This window comes from Nomia melanderi, chromosome 8 (genome assembly GCF_051020985.1).
Source record: "Nomia melanderi isolate GNS246 chromosome 8, iyNomMela1, whole genome shotgun sequence".
In the NCBI taxonomy this organism is placed as follows: domain Eukaryota; kingdom Metazoa; phylum Arthropoda; class Insecta; order Hymenoptera; family Halictidae; genus Nomia; species Nomia melanderi.
Genome location: NC_135006.1, coordinates 10,832,370 through 10,847,934, shown reverse-complemented (window position 1 = coordinate 10,847,934; position 15,565 = coordinate 10,832,370). Strand labels below are relative to the sequence as shown.

The following is a 15,565-nucleotide window of genomic DNA, read 5'->3' as shown; positions in this document are numbered from 1 at the left end:
GGAAGCTAACGATCCCCGGTTGACCTCCATTAGCCACCTAGCGACCTTTCGGCGGAAAACCGCTGAACGACGGCCGGTGGAACCCCTTCTTCTTCGCATTGCTCGCCCGTCGCCGGGCGAGCCTCCTCGAATTTAATGAAGGAACGAACGCATCCTGTGCGCTGCTCGCCATACTAACACTACGCCGTCCGGTGACACCGCGTTGCTGCCAATGCGAGAATTTTCGGACAAATGCCGGTGACACCACCGTTGGTGTCGCGTGCAAAGCTATCGCAAACGCTACTATCGCTTGTGTTCTGCACGAGGTTGCAATACGATTGGATTATTGAATTCTGTGTTTTTCACGCGCCGCCACGGCCGACGAAGTTGCTTGAAAACAATTATAAGGAGAAAACTGATGTGACGAAATATTTAGTTACGTTAACTAAATAATAGTAACTTAACACGTTGACTACTACGAGAATTTCGAGCGTTTTGTTATAGTAAGATTTATTCCTTTATAATAGAGAAAAATAGTATTAGATGTAATTATTAATGTTTTGGTGTTACAGTATTCATATTACACTATTATCTACCTTCCCGTGTCACTAAATATTTTGATTCAATATCAATTTTCTTATTGTAATTGTTTTCAAGCAATTTGGAAGCTCCGGTCACCGGTGACCACCGTGGCTGTCAACGTGTTAACACGTTCGCTACCAGTGTCACATACTTGTACACCTATAATCATACTTGGACACCTATAATCTTATATTTTACATGAAGAAACTGAAATTAACTATAGATATTGTTCTTTAAAGTTACAAGATACGTCATTATATTTAAGAACTCAGTGATTCATTTCAGTTGCATTTTTTCAATATTTTGTATAGATTTATTGAATTGAATGGAATGTTACGATCGAGAAGATCGTCATCGTATCATTTTCGTTCGTTATGACACGATAAGTAATGTTGTACGAAACGCTCTAAATCCTCGTGGCGGCCAACCTGTTAATTTTTTAATTTTACAAGAGGCGAAAAGACCTGCACGAGTCCTAAACAAGGTAAACAAAGGAATCTCGATTACACGTGCGGATGGCGTTTCGTTAACACTTCGGCTGCCAAATATACACAGATAAAAAATTCTGTACAATAGAAACGGTTCCCATAAAAGAGCAGACACTCGAAAATTACGATTCTTCGTAACGATTCATCTATCTTTATCATATCTGACACTCTTAACAAAATTCGGTTCGCTTGATACGTCACCAAGAATGCTTAACACTAGAACTACCGAACGGGTCAAAATGACACATTCGTAATTTCTTCTTCTTGCGATTATTAAAAATATAACAGATTCTTCTCTGAGAAGTGATCAAAGAAATTCATTTGGCAATACGCGAATAGATGCACTCTTGCAGTTTCTATAAATTTCAAAAAGTCAACTTCGGCGCTTGTTCTAGTGTTAAGTTCACGTAAAAAAATAGTGTCACCGGAATTCGGGTGACGTGGCAGTCGAAGTGTTAAGCCCCCCTGACCGGGCTGAAGCGTGCTCGGCGGACTTCCCCGAGTTTCGGGGATTGACATTGACTTTCACGATAAGATAACGCGATCGATCGAGTCTGAGGCTTTTAAACGCGACTGACCAGCGGTCACGGAAGAGATTTCGGGTGGCAGAGCCTTGGTCTATCTAATTTCGAGGTTGCAGAAGATTTTATCCGCGGTTACGGTCTATTTACGCGGTTTAACACGTTCAACGCCGCATGATTTCATAAAGCAAAATACTCGAAATGAAAAAAATGTGACATTAAGCCATTCGATTGAATTGCAATGTTATTGTTGCAAGTTCATTTAGCTGATTGTCTCCGCATTAGCTAGCATTATATATAATATAGAAATGTTTTCAAATAATCATCGTTTAATTGAGTGAACTGTAGTAATTCGACTTGGTTGGGGGTCACCGGTGACCCCCATGGCGTTCAACGTGTTAAGGCTCGCTGATAGAAATTATCTCTGTCGATGTTATCCGCGGTGACTCAATTTTCGCGTGTATTCGATCGTCGATTAGGGGAGTCCCGGTGGACACGCATTTTTATTCTGATAGATGTACGATCGATCATTTCGCCGAGATATACGGTGACTCTTGGTGAATTCGACGCGGGGATATTTGTGTGCTCGCCGGTTATGGGATACTCCCTACGAATTGGGAACGACATTATCTAATCCAGGTGTTTTCGTGTTTGCCACCGGTTACATCGACGAAGTGAAAGTAGTCCTTAGAGTTGGGCTTGGAATCACTTTTGTCGAATATTATGTGAATCGTTAGGTAAACGTTCATTAACCTTTTAGCTACTGTACACCACTATAGTGGCTTTCGTGTATATCATCTTTTTGATATGGCACTATAGCGGCAGAATTCTTTTTCTGCGATCGATAGTTGTGTAAGTTATAGTATGATCTAACGTAACTGCACAGTGGAAAATTTTATCAGACTCAAATTGCTGTGATATCACATTTATAATATGCAGACTACATCGCACTTTGCCATAGCTATGGTAAATGCGGTGAAATTGTAATTGACGTTGATCGGTCTTGTATCTTAGACATTTTATAGGAAATCCAGTGAAACTATTTTCAAAATCGTTTTCTAAAACACTTTTAGCCCTTTACACTCGAGAGGTGACTCCCACCACTTGACTTCATACAGTGAAACTATAAAATTTGATATTTAATATCATACTTTGTATAATGCATCAATTTGAGAAATATTGAAATAAAATAATTAATAAAATCCGTTCCTCGATGTACGTATGATTTCTCTTCAAGTTTCACAAAATATCGTCTGTACATCATTAGAAAATGTTAAAATATATCTAGTGAAAAACTTCCAAGCACAAAGGGTTAAAATACCTATAGTCGCGAAATAAGAAACGCGACACTCGCCAATTTCAACGGTAGCCTCTAGCGACGATGAGGAAATCGAATCGAGTTCTCCCGAAGTTCTTTCACCGGAATTTCGATTATCGGAACGTCTGAATTCAAGGTGTCCAGTAGAAGATAACCGACGACTGGTTGCACCGTGCACGTGTTTTCCGCGATCGGGGACGGCTGATAGCATCAGTGATTCCCGTGAGCACAATAGGATTCATTGAATGACATAATGGACTTCGTGGCTTCGATGGAAAATGTTTTTCTTCGTTCGCGACACGGGGACGGTGTCTCATTCAGCGCGTTAATTCTTTGTTCCTCTCGGCGTCGATTTGTCGCGTCGTAATTTCATCCGAGAATTCGATGAACGGCGCGGAGGTTCGATTATTCGAGACTCGTCGATGATTTACGCGGGCAGGCTATCGATCACGCACACGCCGTTTCTATGGAGCGAGATTCTATGTTCCTTTTTTATTATTCGAACCGACTGCGGACGGTCACGAAACTCTGACGCGCAACTCGCCGCATCGTGATCGCTGTCCGGACTCGTCAGCCCGTTCCCAACATCGCAATTATCGAAAATGTTTATTATCTCGTCGAAGCCGATAAAAAAAACGTCCTGTCAGCGTCGTTCCTATGCGTGCACATAATTGCTTCGCGCACTTAAAGCTGACTTTTTCCCTATCACTTGTCGCATGTTGTCGCTCGCGGGCCTAACGATGCTTTTTCATTTGAACGTTTTTTCTGTATCTTATCGCTCCCATTACGAAGGGAACATCTTCCGAGGAACGTCTAGCGTATCGGATGGATTTGGTATACATATGCTAATACAACTAATTTTGCTATCTGCCCATGTACAAACTTATTAATTAAACATGAGCGTCTCGGTCGATTTGGATATGCAAACGGAAAAGAAACTCGAAGGTCATTGTCAATGCGCAAAGATACAATTTATTTACCGATCCTTTATTCGTATACGATTCACTGTACCGTTTAGGTACAGTTGCTTAAGATTAGTATTCTAAAATATAGTGTCACAGGAACTTTCGATAAAATACTGTTGCCTCTATACATTAAGATTATTCACAGATATAAATAATATAAATATCAGAATGTTTTACAAAGGGCAGTCATAAGTATCTACATTCAATACAGAACGCATACTACCAGAGCTTCTTTGACTAGTTACCTCCGCAAAACATGCCAGTCGTATACCGTTAATCTAGATGATCCTTCCGCGTGCACGCAGCCATCATGAGACGAGAATCTTATTAATCTAGGCAAGAATCAGGATCACCTAAATCCCTCGGTCTTCTCATTTAACTTCAGTTTTGCTCTTCCTCTCTTTAGGCCCAGTCTTCGCGAACGACCCGTCAAAGGATTCAATCACCGATCCAGGATTCACGAACCATTTCCTGACGAGTTCCTGATCGCAGTACAGTCTAGTGACGATCTTCGCTCTCTCCTCTTTCTTCTTCGCGGGTTTAGCTTCCTTCTTCGCAGATTTCGTCTCTATCTTCGCGTTCAGGCGATTATCCTCTTCCTCCGCAGTCTTCGAAGCTCCGTTGTCCTTCTGTTTCTCGTTTCCTCCTTCGTTTTTCTCGATCTTCTCCTTCGTGGCTTGGTCCCGCCTCTTAGCTCTCGTCCTCAGCTCACCGTCGACGGACACTCTGCCCCCGTCACCGACGTATTTCACCTTGTTGCGCGTGGACTTCGGGCCCAAGACCACCCGGCCACCATCCCCGGTGTACTCCACGTCCCCGTGGTTCAGGTCGATCCTCAGTCGGCATCCATCGCCGATCACGCTCACGCTGCCCGAGTTTTTGCCCAGCGCGACGCTGCAGCCGTCCCCGATGATCTCCAGTGCCCTCTCGTTCGACGCGATCCTCAGGCAAAGTCCGTCTCCCCGGATCTTCTCGACGCTGCTCCTTGCTCCCGCGCCCATGTCCTCGCTATCGCGTGTCCCGCGGCTCGCGTAATCGTAGAATCGTCCCGGTAAACCGAAACTGCTCCGCCCGGAATCGACTTATGCAATCCGCGGGAGGGAGATCGATTTCTGCGGAGTCGGGCCGCAGTTCCTCCGTAGTCGTCGATTATTCTGACCTCGGCAGACCTGGCGATCTATTCTTTCCTTTCGTGACACGCTGATCACTCGCGGGACCGTAAGTAGATGGGATTTTATCCGTTAATCAGCTTGTAGAGGGTTAGAAGGTAAATCTAGCTGTTCCTTTGTGTTTTGTCTTGGGACCCTTTCACTGTAACTTGCACAATCATCCCGTAGATCCTCCAGCAGCGTATAATTCGTTTGGTCTCCTGTCTTAAGATTCTTTTTGCGAATGTTCTCGTGTTTAATCACTTGGACCGTTGTCTAGACCTTGAACAGTCGACTGGCGGAGGCTGCTTCCGGTTAGCCGCTCGATTCCTCGCGTAAAAACACTAATTCGTTGACCTCTCCTGTCGGGATGCTGGAAATGTTTGATAAAGCGTTTCCATTAATAGTGTCCTCTGTCATTTCCCAGAAGCTTCTATCGATTTGTGTCGTGACTCACCTTAATGCTCGCAATCTTCTTCAAGACGTTCAGTCTTCTTTGATGATTTATTCTCGACTTTCCTTCAGTCTCTCGGTTACACGCTCTTCCGATCTTCGATCGGTTATAAGGACATCGTCGCTTGCGGCTGTGCTGTATCTCGATCTTCTTTGTCTCCTCGTCGATCAACCACCTTTGTTCCAGCGTCGAGGACCAACCGACTATTTCTCATCTCCGACCGCTTTGAAGCTCGAACCATTTATTACGAAAAACCGTTCTTTTAGCAGAATTTTATTCACTTTCGAACACTTTCCTTAAACAATCGTGTCACGTTCTTCTTTTCGAGCGTCGGGTTCACTTGTTTTTTCAAGGAAGTTGTTGCTATCTATTTCAGAGGTTCTTTCCCGCTAACGGGTTTTCCTTGTAGAATATTTTCCCTTTTCCGTTCTCCAGTTTAATGAAATTCCACTCGTGACACAAATTAGTCAGTCGAATTTCGCGGCTCATTTACAATCTAGTGCCGTCGACTGATGATGTCAACCTGGTTTGATCCTCTAACTTCGCAACGCGTTTTAAGGGGTTTCCCTTACTCGGCAACTAGGAATGATGTAACGATGATTCAAACGAACATCAGGTAGTTCCCTGGAATCTTGCGCTGAGGATCATAGGACCAAAGCTTCTTCCATCACATGGACGTTCTAGTAATACGATTTTCAACCAACGAAGACGGTACTAAATATTCATCGGTGAGAAGGGACCTTCAATAGAGAATCCTCGTTTGGATTAAATTTTCCATGAGTCTCTTGCCACGCCCCAACGAAACGGTTCTTCCACTTGTTGCCTTAGTTCGATGAAGAGTTGATCGCAGCAAAATTAAGAAGGATTAACAGTACAAAAGATAGTTGTGCGAAGAAATTCCGAATCTTCAGTGTCTCCGGCTGTCGTAAATGCTCTAGACACTCTCGATTTCCGATTTCGCGTTAAAAAATCGGCCGATCGGCCGCTGGAGGTCAGCGTTGCGAGTTGTGTGAACGTCCGAACAGTACAGCACCGCAAACGTCGTCGGGGCGCCGTAATAATGGCCGGCGAGTCGCGGCGCGCTGCCATGTCCGGCCAATCGGCCTCCTCGCCGGCTACGGGGCTTCCCGGCGAGACTTTAGCCACGTGCCACGAGCACTTTCAAAGTTCTCGGTCACACTTCGGCCCGATTATCACGGCGGGGAACGGCTTTCTATCTGAAGGCCGGTGATTTTCGTGTTTCGCTAGCGTTCTGGCGCTCGTGCGTGGACAACCTTCGCGGGACTTCCCTTTCTGAGGCATGTCGGTCGATTGTTTGATCTTCTTCTATGGTTCCGAGAACTGGAAAACTGAGGTAACTCGGTTTCAAGTAATTTTTCGATAACGTTCCGATGGTTCGTGGGATCTTCAATGACGTTCGATTGGAAAAATGATTGGAACACGAATCTGATTTCGACCTCTTAGCAATGATAATGGCTTGAAGACGTTAATGCTTTGTATACCGCGGGATTTCATAGAGCAACACACGCAAAATGGAAAGAAATATAATATTAACTCATTTTCATCTTCGCTGTAAATGTGAAGCTTTCATAAATCAGATATGCTCGACTGAAAGTCTTTCAAGCTTCTGATTGAAATTAATCTGCTCGGACCGAGTAATGCATAGCAATTAAAAGTAATTGGTGATAAGCAACAGTTATTGTGAGCGGATTATTCCGCTTAACGATGCAAATGTGTTAAATCATTTGATTGAATTGAATTATATTGCACGTTCATTTAGCTGAATGTCACAGTATTAGGTAGCATTATTTATAATATACAAAGGTTTTCCAATAATCATTGTTTAATTGAGTGAACTACAGTAATTCAATTTGGTTGGCATGCAACGTGTTAATAAGAATTTGTCTGGTTCAATCGAGAAGTTCATGCATTTGTCGGGTAATTGTTATTTGAAACGCTTTCAGTTTATTTACGCTACTATGTCATCGGCGTTACTCAGTAATTTAATATAAACATTACTACTAAGCACATTGTTTATACGGCGTTGCGCAAGCCAGAGACGCGGCCAACAACGCGTAATCATCTTGTTTACACTTGTTTAGCCGGTTACGTGTTATTATATTATATACACGTATTATATTGTACACACCGTCTGTTAAGAATGTTGGATCACCACAGCACGTGAGCAATGAACTTGACTCTTCCTTGCACTTGTGATTCTTACCGCTTCTTCTATTATTGGTGCATATGAAACGTCAGATTTTTCTTACTGCCAATGTTTGTACTGCTGTTGCTGTTATTCATTTGTTTTTCGCATAACCTCTTAAACAGTTTCATCATCTATTGTCAGAGTAACATTTTGCGAAAAAGACAGACAATTTTCAAAACACCGCCAACATTTGGGTAATATTCCTATATGCATTCAAACTAATGCCGCAGAAACCGCTGAAAATACAAACAAAGCACAATACCGGAGGACAATACCGTGAACGAAATAAAAATACCCACCGCAAATGTTACTCGATTCTTCTGAATTCTAATTAAACACTATTCCTGTGTTATTAATTACTATAGAGCCGCGGTTTCCAGTCTGGGAGGCGCGAGAATTTGTAATAAAAAATGACTGTTCATACCATAATATCTACTAATAAACTTCGTATCGTAACGTAACATTACAAATTCAGTGAAGTAATGTTTAGTTTGTAATAAAGTTATTATCACGTAAACCGTGCCTACATTATTATATCTATTAAAAGATTTCTTTTGGAAATTGCCTTAGAGCGAACATGGACACAGAGTGTACCTACAATTTTCCTCGTTTTCCAATGAATATTAAACGGTAAAGTGGTTGCACCTATCACAGTTGAGGAGGAAATCATAGTGCAAGGGGTTAATCAGGCGTCGCGCGTGTGTGCGCGATCCAAATGATTGTTGCCGCTCGTAACATGGCCGGCAGACGATGCGAACGGCAACAATCGTTCGGCCGTTTCCTGCACGGCCACGGATATTGACTTTCTCAACGTTTATCGGCGACAATAAATCCCGCGAACGATACGAGGCGATCGATTGGCTCGGGCGGGGATAATTGTTCAATGACAGTGTCGGCGGGAGCGCACTCGAATCGCGTCGTACGCGATTCAACGCCGCGAAATAGGGGAACACCGGCTAGTGACGCGGCGTTCTTCGTCGATTACTGCTAAAATACGTAATTGCGCGGAAGAAGGGGGAGGACGGGGACGGCGGACGGCGGGGCGAAGGGGGCAGGCGTGAAACATGCGACAGATTAAGATGGAATGATTGCGGACGGAAGCAGAGAGGCTCGCTCGGAGAGCGAAACGGTCGCGCGGAATATTTTTAGACGCCGATCCGCACCGAATGTTTATACCAATTCGTACTTTCATAAACTATTCGCGGAAACTGACGATATTAACACGTTGACCGGCACGAGGATTCAAAGTGTTACGTACAACGTTATTTATCGCATCGTAACAGACGCAAATGGTATTAGAATTAATTAGGAACGATTCGGTGTCATGGCTCTTAAGTTACACTGTTATTTAGCTTTATTTTCGGCAAGAGAAAGCTAAAGTAAAAACAGTAATGATACTGATATCTTCGTTACTGCGCTACAGAGTAATAATGATAGAAAAGTCGGAGAACGAGAAGGGTAATGCTGAGATACTACGAAGTTACAATGAAATCGACGTGAAAACATTTCCAAGTAGAGCAATGAATTACTTGAAAATGGAGTGAGGAAGTCTAATGAAAGGATAAACTGAACAATGAATTACACCTTCGAAATTGCGTTCATTCTGTTTGGAAAATGATCGACAACGACGCGCGTTGAAAAGAGAATTAAAATTCAAAAGAACATCTATCTAATTAACATGTTAATTACCACGGTGACCAATGACCGGAGCGTCCAAATTACTTGGAAACAATTATGAGAACAGAACCGATGTATAAAAATATTTACTCTTTTTCGAAACGATTATTAACACTGGAACTACGTACCAGTCAAAATGACTGGTTTCAGTTTTCCTGTTTCGCAATTATTGATATCTCCAAAGCATTGAATATTCGAAACGATTTTGAAAATAAATAGTTTCACTTGAATACTACAATGAATGTCTGAAGAAACCGAAAATAATCTATTACTACAATATTCATAGCGATTACATTTCAATCGTATCAAATGCTCGGTAGTTCTAGCGTTAATGGCAAAGTAATTGTATTGTTCATAGTTAAGAAGTAAGTCATAGGGCAAGGGGTTAGGAGTACCTGTCTCATATCACGCTTTTTCAAAAAACCAGAGCACGTGTTTTACATCGTGCGCTGCTATCGTCCATCTGACGTTCTTTTCGCTTATTATTCCATTCGCGAGGTTCTCCGTGAGACCACGAGGAAATGGTTCCACGAGCGTCGGCCGGCGACCAATCATAAATAACATTTCGCATTACGTAATTCGGTAACAAGGCTCGTTCGTAATTCGTTTCACGTGTACACAACACGCGGCAGCCGTGATTCACGGCGAGAAATTCGCGGCGAGGTGGCATTAATTGCTTCATATCGCAAATTTCGTTCAGCGATGGAGAGAACTATTCGCCAGGAATTCCGTTTCGTTTTTTGCACTCCAAAATCGTTGCGTTAGTCGACGAATTTTTCCAGGGAATTTTCTGCGCGACCAATACGTGTCCCGCCGATAACGAACCGCTTTATATTGCTAAAATTATTTTAGAGGTCGTGATAACGTTCGCGGTTCCCTGAAAAATGCTGAAGCAAATACGTCGAGTTGGAACTCTCGGATAGGAGGAATGCTGCTTTTCGTTTATAACTTTAATCGTTACAACGATCGTAGATCGTGGGTGACGCACAATCAAATCAAATTATTATTGTTCGCTCGATTCAAGGATGATTATTCGAAAACATTTCTATATCATAAATAATTCTACCTAATACAGTGACATTCAGCTAAATGAACGCATTTTATCTAGTTTTCTCTATAAAATCATTTAACATTCAACGTGTTAATACTTCAGAATTCCTCCTTTACCTATTCATAGTAATAGCTATAAAGTCCCCATGCTTATCCTCTGTCTTAACTCTTTGCACTGGAGTGACTCTCAATCATTACTTGATTCGATACAGAAGAACTATGAAGTTGAATATTTAATATTTCAAATTAAACTTAGTATTGCTATAGGAAATATTTAAAATATCTTTGTCGCTTAATTTATCCGTGAATCATTAAATTAGCTTCAAACAATTTCGTCTGTATCTCGTCGAAAAATGTTAAATATTTCCAGTGAAAAACTCGAATGCAAAGGGTGAAGATAGTCGAAAATCCTTATTTGAACCAACAACTACAAATCTACATTACGATACTACCTCTAAACAATTTACAATCTATTACACGAAAAATAGGTAATTCGCGGATGTTCAGAATATTCTCTCCGAATTCCGAAACCCGTGATTTGAAGCGTCCTGTACATGTTTCACAGGCGAGTCCACTAATCCCGCTCGTCAGGAATTTCCTCGAGCGATTCGGGGGCAGGTATTAAGCTTTCATCGATGTTCCCCGCGCGATCCCGAAAACCATTAGTCCTCGCGAGTCTGGAAGGAACGCCCACGGCGGATATTGTATCGTGGTAATCGAATATCGCCGGCGATTGCGCGCGTTTTCCACGGTCAAGATTCGGATTTTAATTGCTTCCCATCGATCCCCGTTGTCCAGTGGCCGGGACACGTCGGCGCTCATCCTCGTCCAGCTTTCGATGTTTTTCGTCCGCTCGTTTCGCGACTCGATCGAGCGGTGCTCGCTGCGTCGCGGTTGCATCATTTCCGGTCCGATTGTAGAAGGACGCGCAGCGGCCGATCCTCGGGCAAACTGGGACGAAAATGGGAAAAGAATTGTTTTAACAACTGGACATTCTTATGTAATTTAATTTATTATGGCTTACTACGTACAACTGACACGTTTTCTTCATTTAATCTTACCGACAACCGAAACAATGGAGGCATTTACAAATTGTTCGAATCTGAACAGACATTTTTTCACATCCGTCGGAATAAATATGTGCCAGATCATGTGAAAAATCGAAATGGCCGAACACTTCGACTGCCACGGCGATGACCAGAGCTTTCAAATTACAAGAAAATAATTATGACTTGGAAGATGATTGATTTCGAATACAAATTTTCCGTAACGTAAATAACTATATAATAAGGTAATATAAGAATTTTCATATCAAAGAGTTAATAATTCTTGCTTTGTATCTTTGCTATAGAAAGGATAAGTGATGTTTTTTGTAGCAGTCAACGTGTTAAAAGGATTACAACATTGAAGGAATTTTTGAAATAACCGGTGCACTTTTTGATGCAGACCATTTTCAGATATACCTACTAATATTTGAACTATATTATGCATTTTCTTGAAGTCAAAATAAGTAACAGTTTCAGAGTCATACATTGTTAAAGGGTGTAATTTTCGACATGAAACAGTGAAGAGTAAATGTTCTACATGATCTCGACCGTTGTAGTGAATAGAAAAGAAAACGATGTGAATTCCCTGTTAGTATTTACATTTTGTTTTATGATTTACAAAAAAATGCAAGTTTTCCAATAACATTGATTTTGTCCTACTTCTCAAATTAATCGACCACCGTGGGACGTAGCCGTCCGGCGAATCGCGCGATTTATTAACATACCAATGAAAATAAAGGAACAGGAAAAGGAAATTGGCTTTTACTGGCTGCGTTACGTAACATGCATTTCCTTATTTCGCGAGTGAATTGAATCCGCGCGATTCGGAACGCGGGGAATGGGGAACGTGATTCTCGATATTCACCGAATCTCGATAAAACGTGAAATCCTTGTTTGCTCTCGCGATTTTCACGGAATTCCATCTTAATCTCGTTCCAGCAGTCGCACACTGTTCACTCTGCGTTCTTTGAATCTTTTCGCCTTGGTTTTTGCATTTTTATGTCAAAGCGCTTTCTGATTTCTTAGCATTTCGTTCGCTCGATTTTCTTCGGGTTGACCTTCTCATTTTGTCCAGGATAGTCTGAATTTCAAATATATTATGAAGAAATTGTCACTGGTCTACGTGTCTCCATTTATTCGAATAACATTCGAAATGTTATTCAGTGGTAGTTCGAGAAAAGTGAAGGGGACAGCGCAGACAAAAAATGAAAGACAATGGGGAGTAACGATTTGCCATTCATTTCAGGATGATGGCACCCACGAAATGAGCGTCAGCCCGAGCAACGAGCAAGCTAGCCTCGAGATGGAGACGCCTCTCGAGGACAATAGCCTGAAAGTGTCCCCCGTGCAGAATGTCGCGCGACAGGATTCGGGGGTACCGGAGGATCTCGCGTCGCCATTGGTCGACGCTAGCAATCTGTTGAACGAAGAGGACCTGGACGGCACGATGAACAGCGACTGCAACATTACCGTGATCCACGTGACGGAGTCCGAGGGCCACAAGTCCGAGCAGACTCTGTCCGTGGACAGGAAGGACTACGGCGCCGAGGGCAAGGACAGCAAGGACGGCAGCGACAGCGGCGTGGAGGGTTGCGCTACCGAGGTTCCAAGGGTAAGATGATCGATCGGACTACGTCCGTTGAAAAAGGTGGCGGGTTGTTGCGCCGTTCAATTATTAAGGCGGAAATGGCCGGAACCGCTTCTGCAAAATGGTGGAGAGAGGATTCCGGGAAATCATCCCCTAACGGCCTCGCGTCTGATCGGACAAAACAAGCGTCATACGGTAATTAACACGTTGAATGCCACGGGAGTTACGGGTGACCTCCAACCAAATCGAATTACTATAATTCACTCAGTAAAACGATGATTGTTTGAAAACGTTTCTATATTATAGACAATACTACTCAATGCAGTTATATTCAGCTAGATGAACGTGTTGTGATAATAGTGCAGTTTAATCGAAAATTAAATATTATACTTTTTCTACTTCATGTATTTTGCTGTATGAAACCGAGCGGCATTCAACGTGTTAATAGGAGAAAATGGATTTTATAACAAAGGTGATACTTACAATGATAATTTAAAATAAATCAATTGTGAATATATTAAATTCTGGTTCGAGGAAACGTCCATTCGATTCGACAGAATTCTGTGAATAATTTCTTCAATTATTAACGATTTTTACTTAACCCTTTGCACTGAATAATATTTGATATTATAAATATTCGTTATTTCCTGATGAAATATCGATAACATTATTTGCAACTAACGTAAAGAAAAATCTTGCATAATTTAAGAGACAGAACTATTTTATTTTTATGTTTGACCTGTCGATGCCTTCCACAAAGTGTAATATTGAATTTTAAATTTGACGATATTACTGTGTTCAATCGAATGGCGACTAGTAGTCGCCTATCGAGTGGGAAGGGTTAATCCTTCCTGCTAGAAGGTAGCATTTTCATCCTGTTAATAGGATCAGTTTCTGGCAAAACGTTCTCATTGATTTAACAACGACAAATTAAGTTACAATAACAGTCGTCGAACTAATTTTGTCCAGGTGCGAAGCAGAAATAGCCTGGACTACGCGAGCAGTTGCGGCGGCTTAGACGAAGCCTCATGCGACTCCAGCTTGGTTAGTTGCTGCTCCGTGTACGAGGACCCATGCGCAACTCTGCCGGACGATGTTCGTTTGACCACCGGGGGCGAGGGGACAAGCGAGGGCGGCAGCGAGAGCTCGTCAATCGCTGGCAGCGTGTCGGCTCGCGGCAACCGTACAAACACGAAGAGGACGGTGGCCACTTCCAGCGTCAGCAAGAAGAAGGCAACCGCAACGGACGCGCAGAAGAACATCAGAGCTAAACCGACACCCTTGACCACTAGCTATGTCGCTGCCACCCCTAGATCCAAGCCAAGAACGGCCACGCCGAGGAGTATACTCAGCAAGACTCAGCCCGCGACAAGGGACAGGGCTAGGTCTAGAGAGAAATCGACAACGAAGGAAGGTAAGTTCGGGGCAGTAATAAAAATGTTTTATAGCACCCGTCAGGGTAGAACTGATTGAAACTTATCGATGACAGCAGGTACATTGGAAGGTACGCCTGTAAGTAACCGGGTGTCGACGGCATTCCGTTCAGGAACGGCTTCCGCGACGCCGAGGACGAGGACGAGGCCAATACCCGATTCACTGCCATCAGCGTTGACCACGGAGATCAATAAGGACCTAGCCCAGCGAGGAAGGGGTCTTGGTGGTAGCTGTAGGTCCAGGGGAGGGTCCAGCACAAGGGGAGCTCGCACTCCTAGTTCCACGCCGTCCGAGGAGGTACGAAAGCCACTGGGTACTCCGAGGGTGCCTTACACAGGCCGGGGAGAGATGTCGAGGCCCTCCAGGCCCGATAAAATGATGATCAGCACGGACAACAAGGCTTTAGACACTTATGCAACTTTGCCCAGGAGGAACAGGAATAAGATCATTATTTCCAAGGCCAGCGAGAAGACCGACAAAGTGACCAGAAGTAGGTCTGGCAGCAGAGATGCTAGTCTGAACAGGCAGGTCGAGAAAAAAGCTATCGGCAAAGAGTCTTCTGTTCACAAGAGCTTGCCGCCCTACCCTAGGCACAAAGTGGCAGAGAAGACGCGTATTTATCATGAGACCAGTGTTCAGACTGGTTTAACCGGTCAGGATATAGAGAATGCCTTGTCGGGTGTACCTAGCGCGGTTGCAGGACCGGAAGTGGTTGAGAGATTGCACGAGGGCTGTCAAACCGAAGGCACCTGGGAGGACATGCAGACTATGCAGTGCGATCTGAAGAGATTGACGGAGGAGACCACCAGTCAGAAAGAGGAGAACGAGAAGCTGAAGGCTGAAGTGATCGAGGTGAAGCGTTTACTTGAAGAGGAACAGGCTGATCATGCGTTCGCCAGGCAAGAGCTGGATAGAAACGCGCAGCGCGTGCTTGCTATGCTTGGTACACCGCAATCGGAGCACGCAGGTATGTTGACTCTGAGTGTCTATCAGCACACGAGGTGTTACATGCAATTTAGTATACCGAGTTGAGACGGTCGACATGTGCAAAAATGTATTCTATTTCTTGAATGCTGTTGCTTTTGTACCCGTTGTCTTACATGTTA

General features: G+C 43.3%; 2 protein-coding genes across 6 annotated transcripts in view; one reads left to right on the top strand and one right to left on the bottom strand.

Annotated features, from left to right (window-relative positions):
• Nucleotides 1-15,565, top strand: part of corn (microtubule-binding protein cornetto) — a 46,117-nt gene that overhangs the window by 26,680 nt on the left and 3,872 nt on the right. For 3 of the 5 annotated variants that reach the window (XM_031978040.2, XM_031978039.2, XM_031978044.2), the window contains exons 2-4: nucleotides 12,684-13,049; nucleotides 13,995-14,439; nucleotides 14,515-15,426. In XM_031978040.2, the coding sequence (XP_031833900.2) occupies nucleotides 12,702-13,049; nucleotides 13,995-14,439; nucleotides 14,515-15,426 (1,705 nt within the window). In that variant the 5' untranslated portion in view covers nucleotides 12,684-12,701. Of the gene's footprint in view, nucleotides 1-4,937; nucleotides 5,072-12,683; nucleotides 13,050-13,994; nucleotides 14,440-14,514; nucleotides 15,427-15,565 lie in introns of those variants that run through there. The other 2 variants (XM_031978041.2, XM_031978042.2) reach the window with 2 other exon arrangements.
• On the bottom strand, nucleotides 3,835-4,854 carry LOC116427561 (poor Imd response upon knock-in). Its single transcript, XM_031978054.2, has one exon. It carries the CDS (start codon nucleotides 4,852-4,854, stop codon nucleotides 4,225-4,227), a length of 630 nt encoding a protein of 209 aa, XP_031833914.1. The 3' UTR covers nucleotides 3,835-4,224.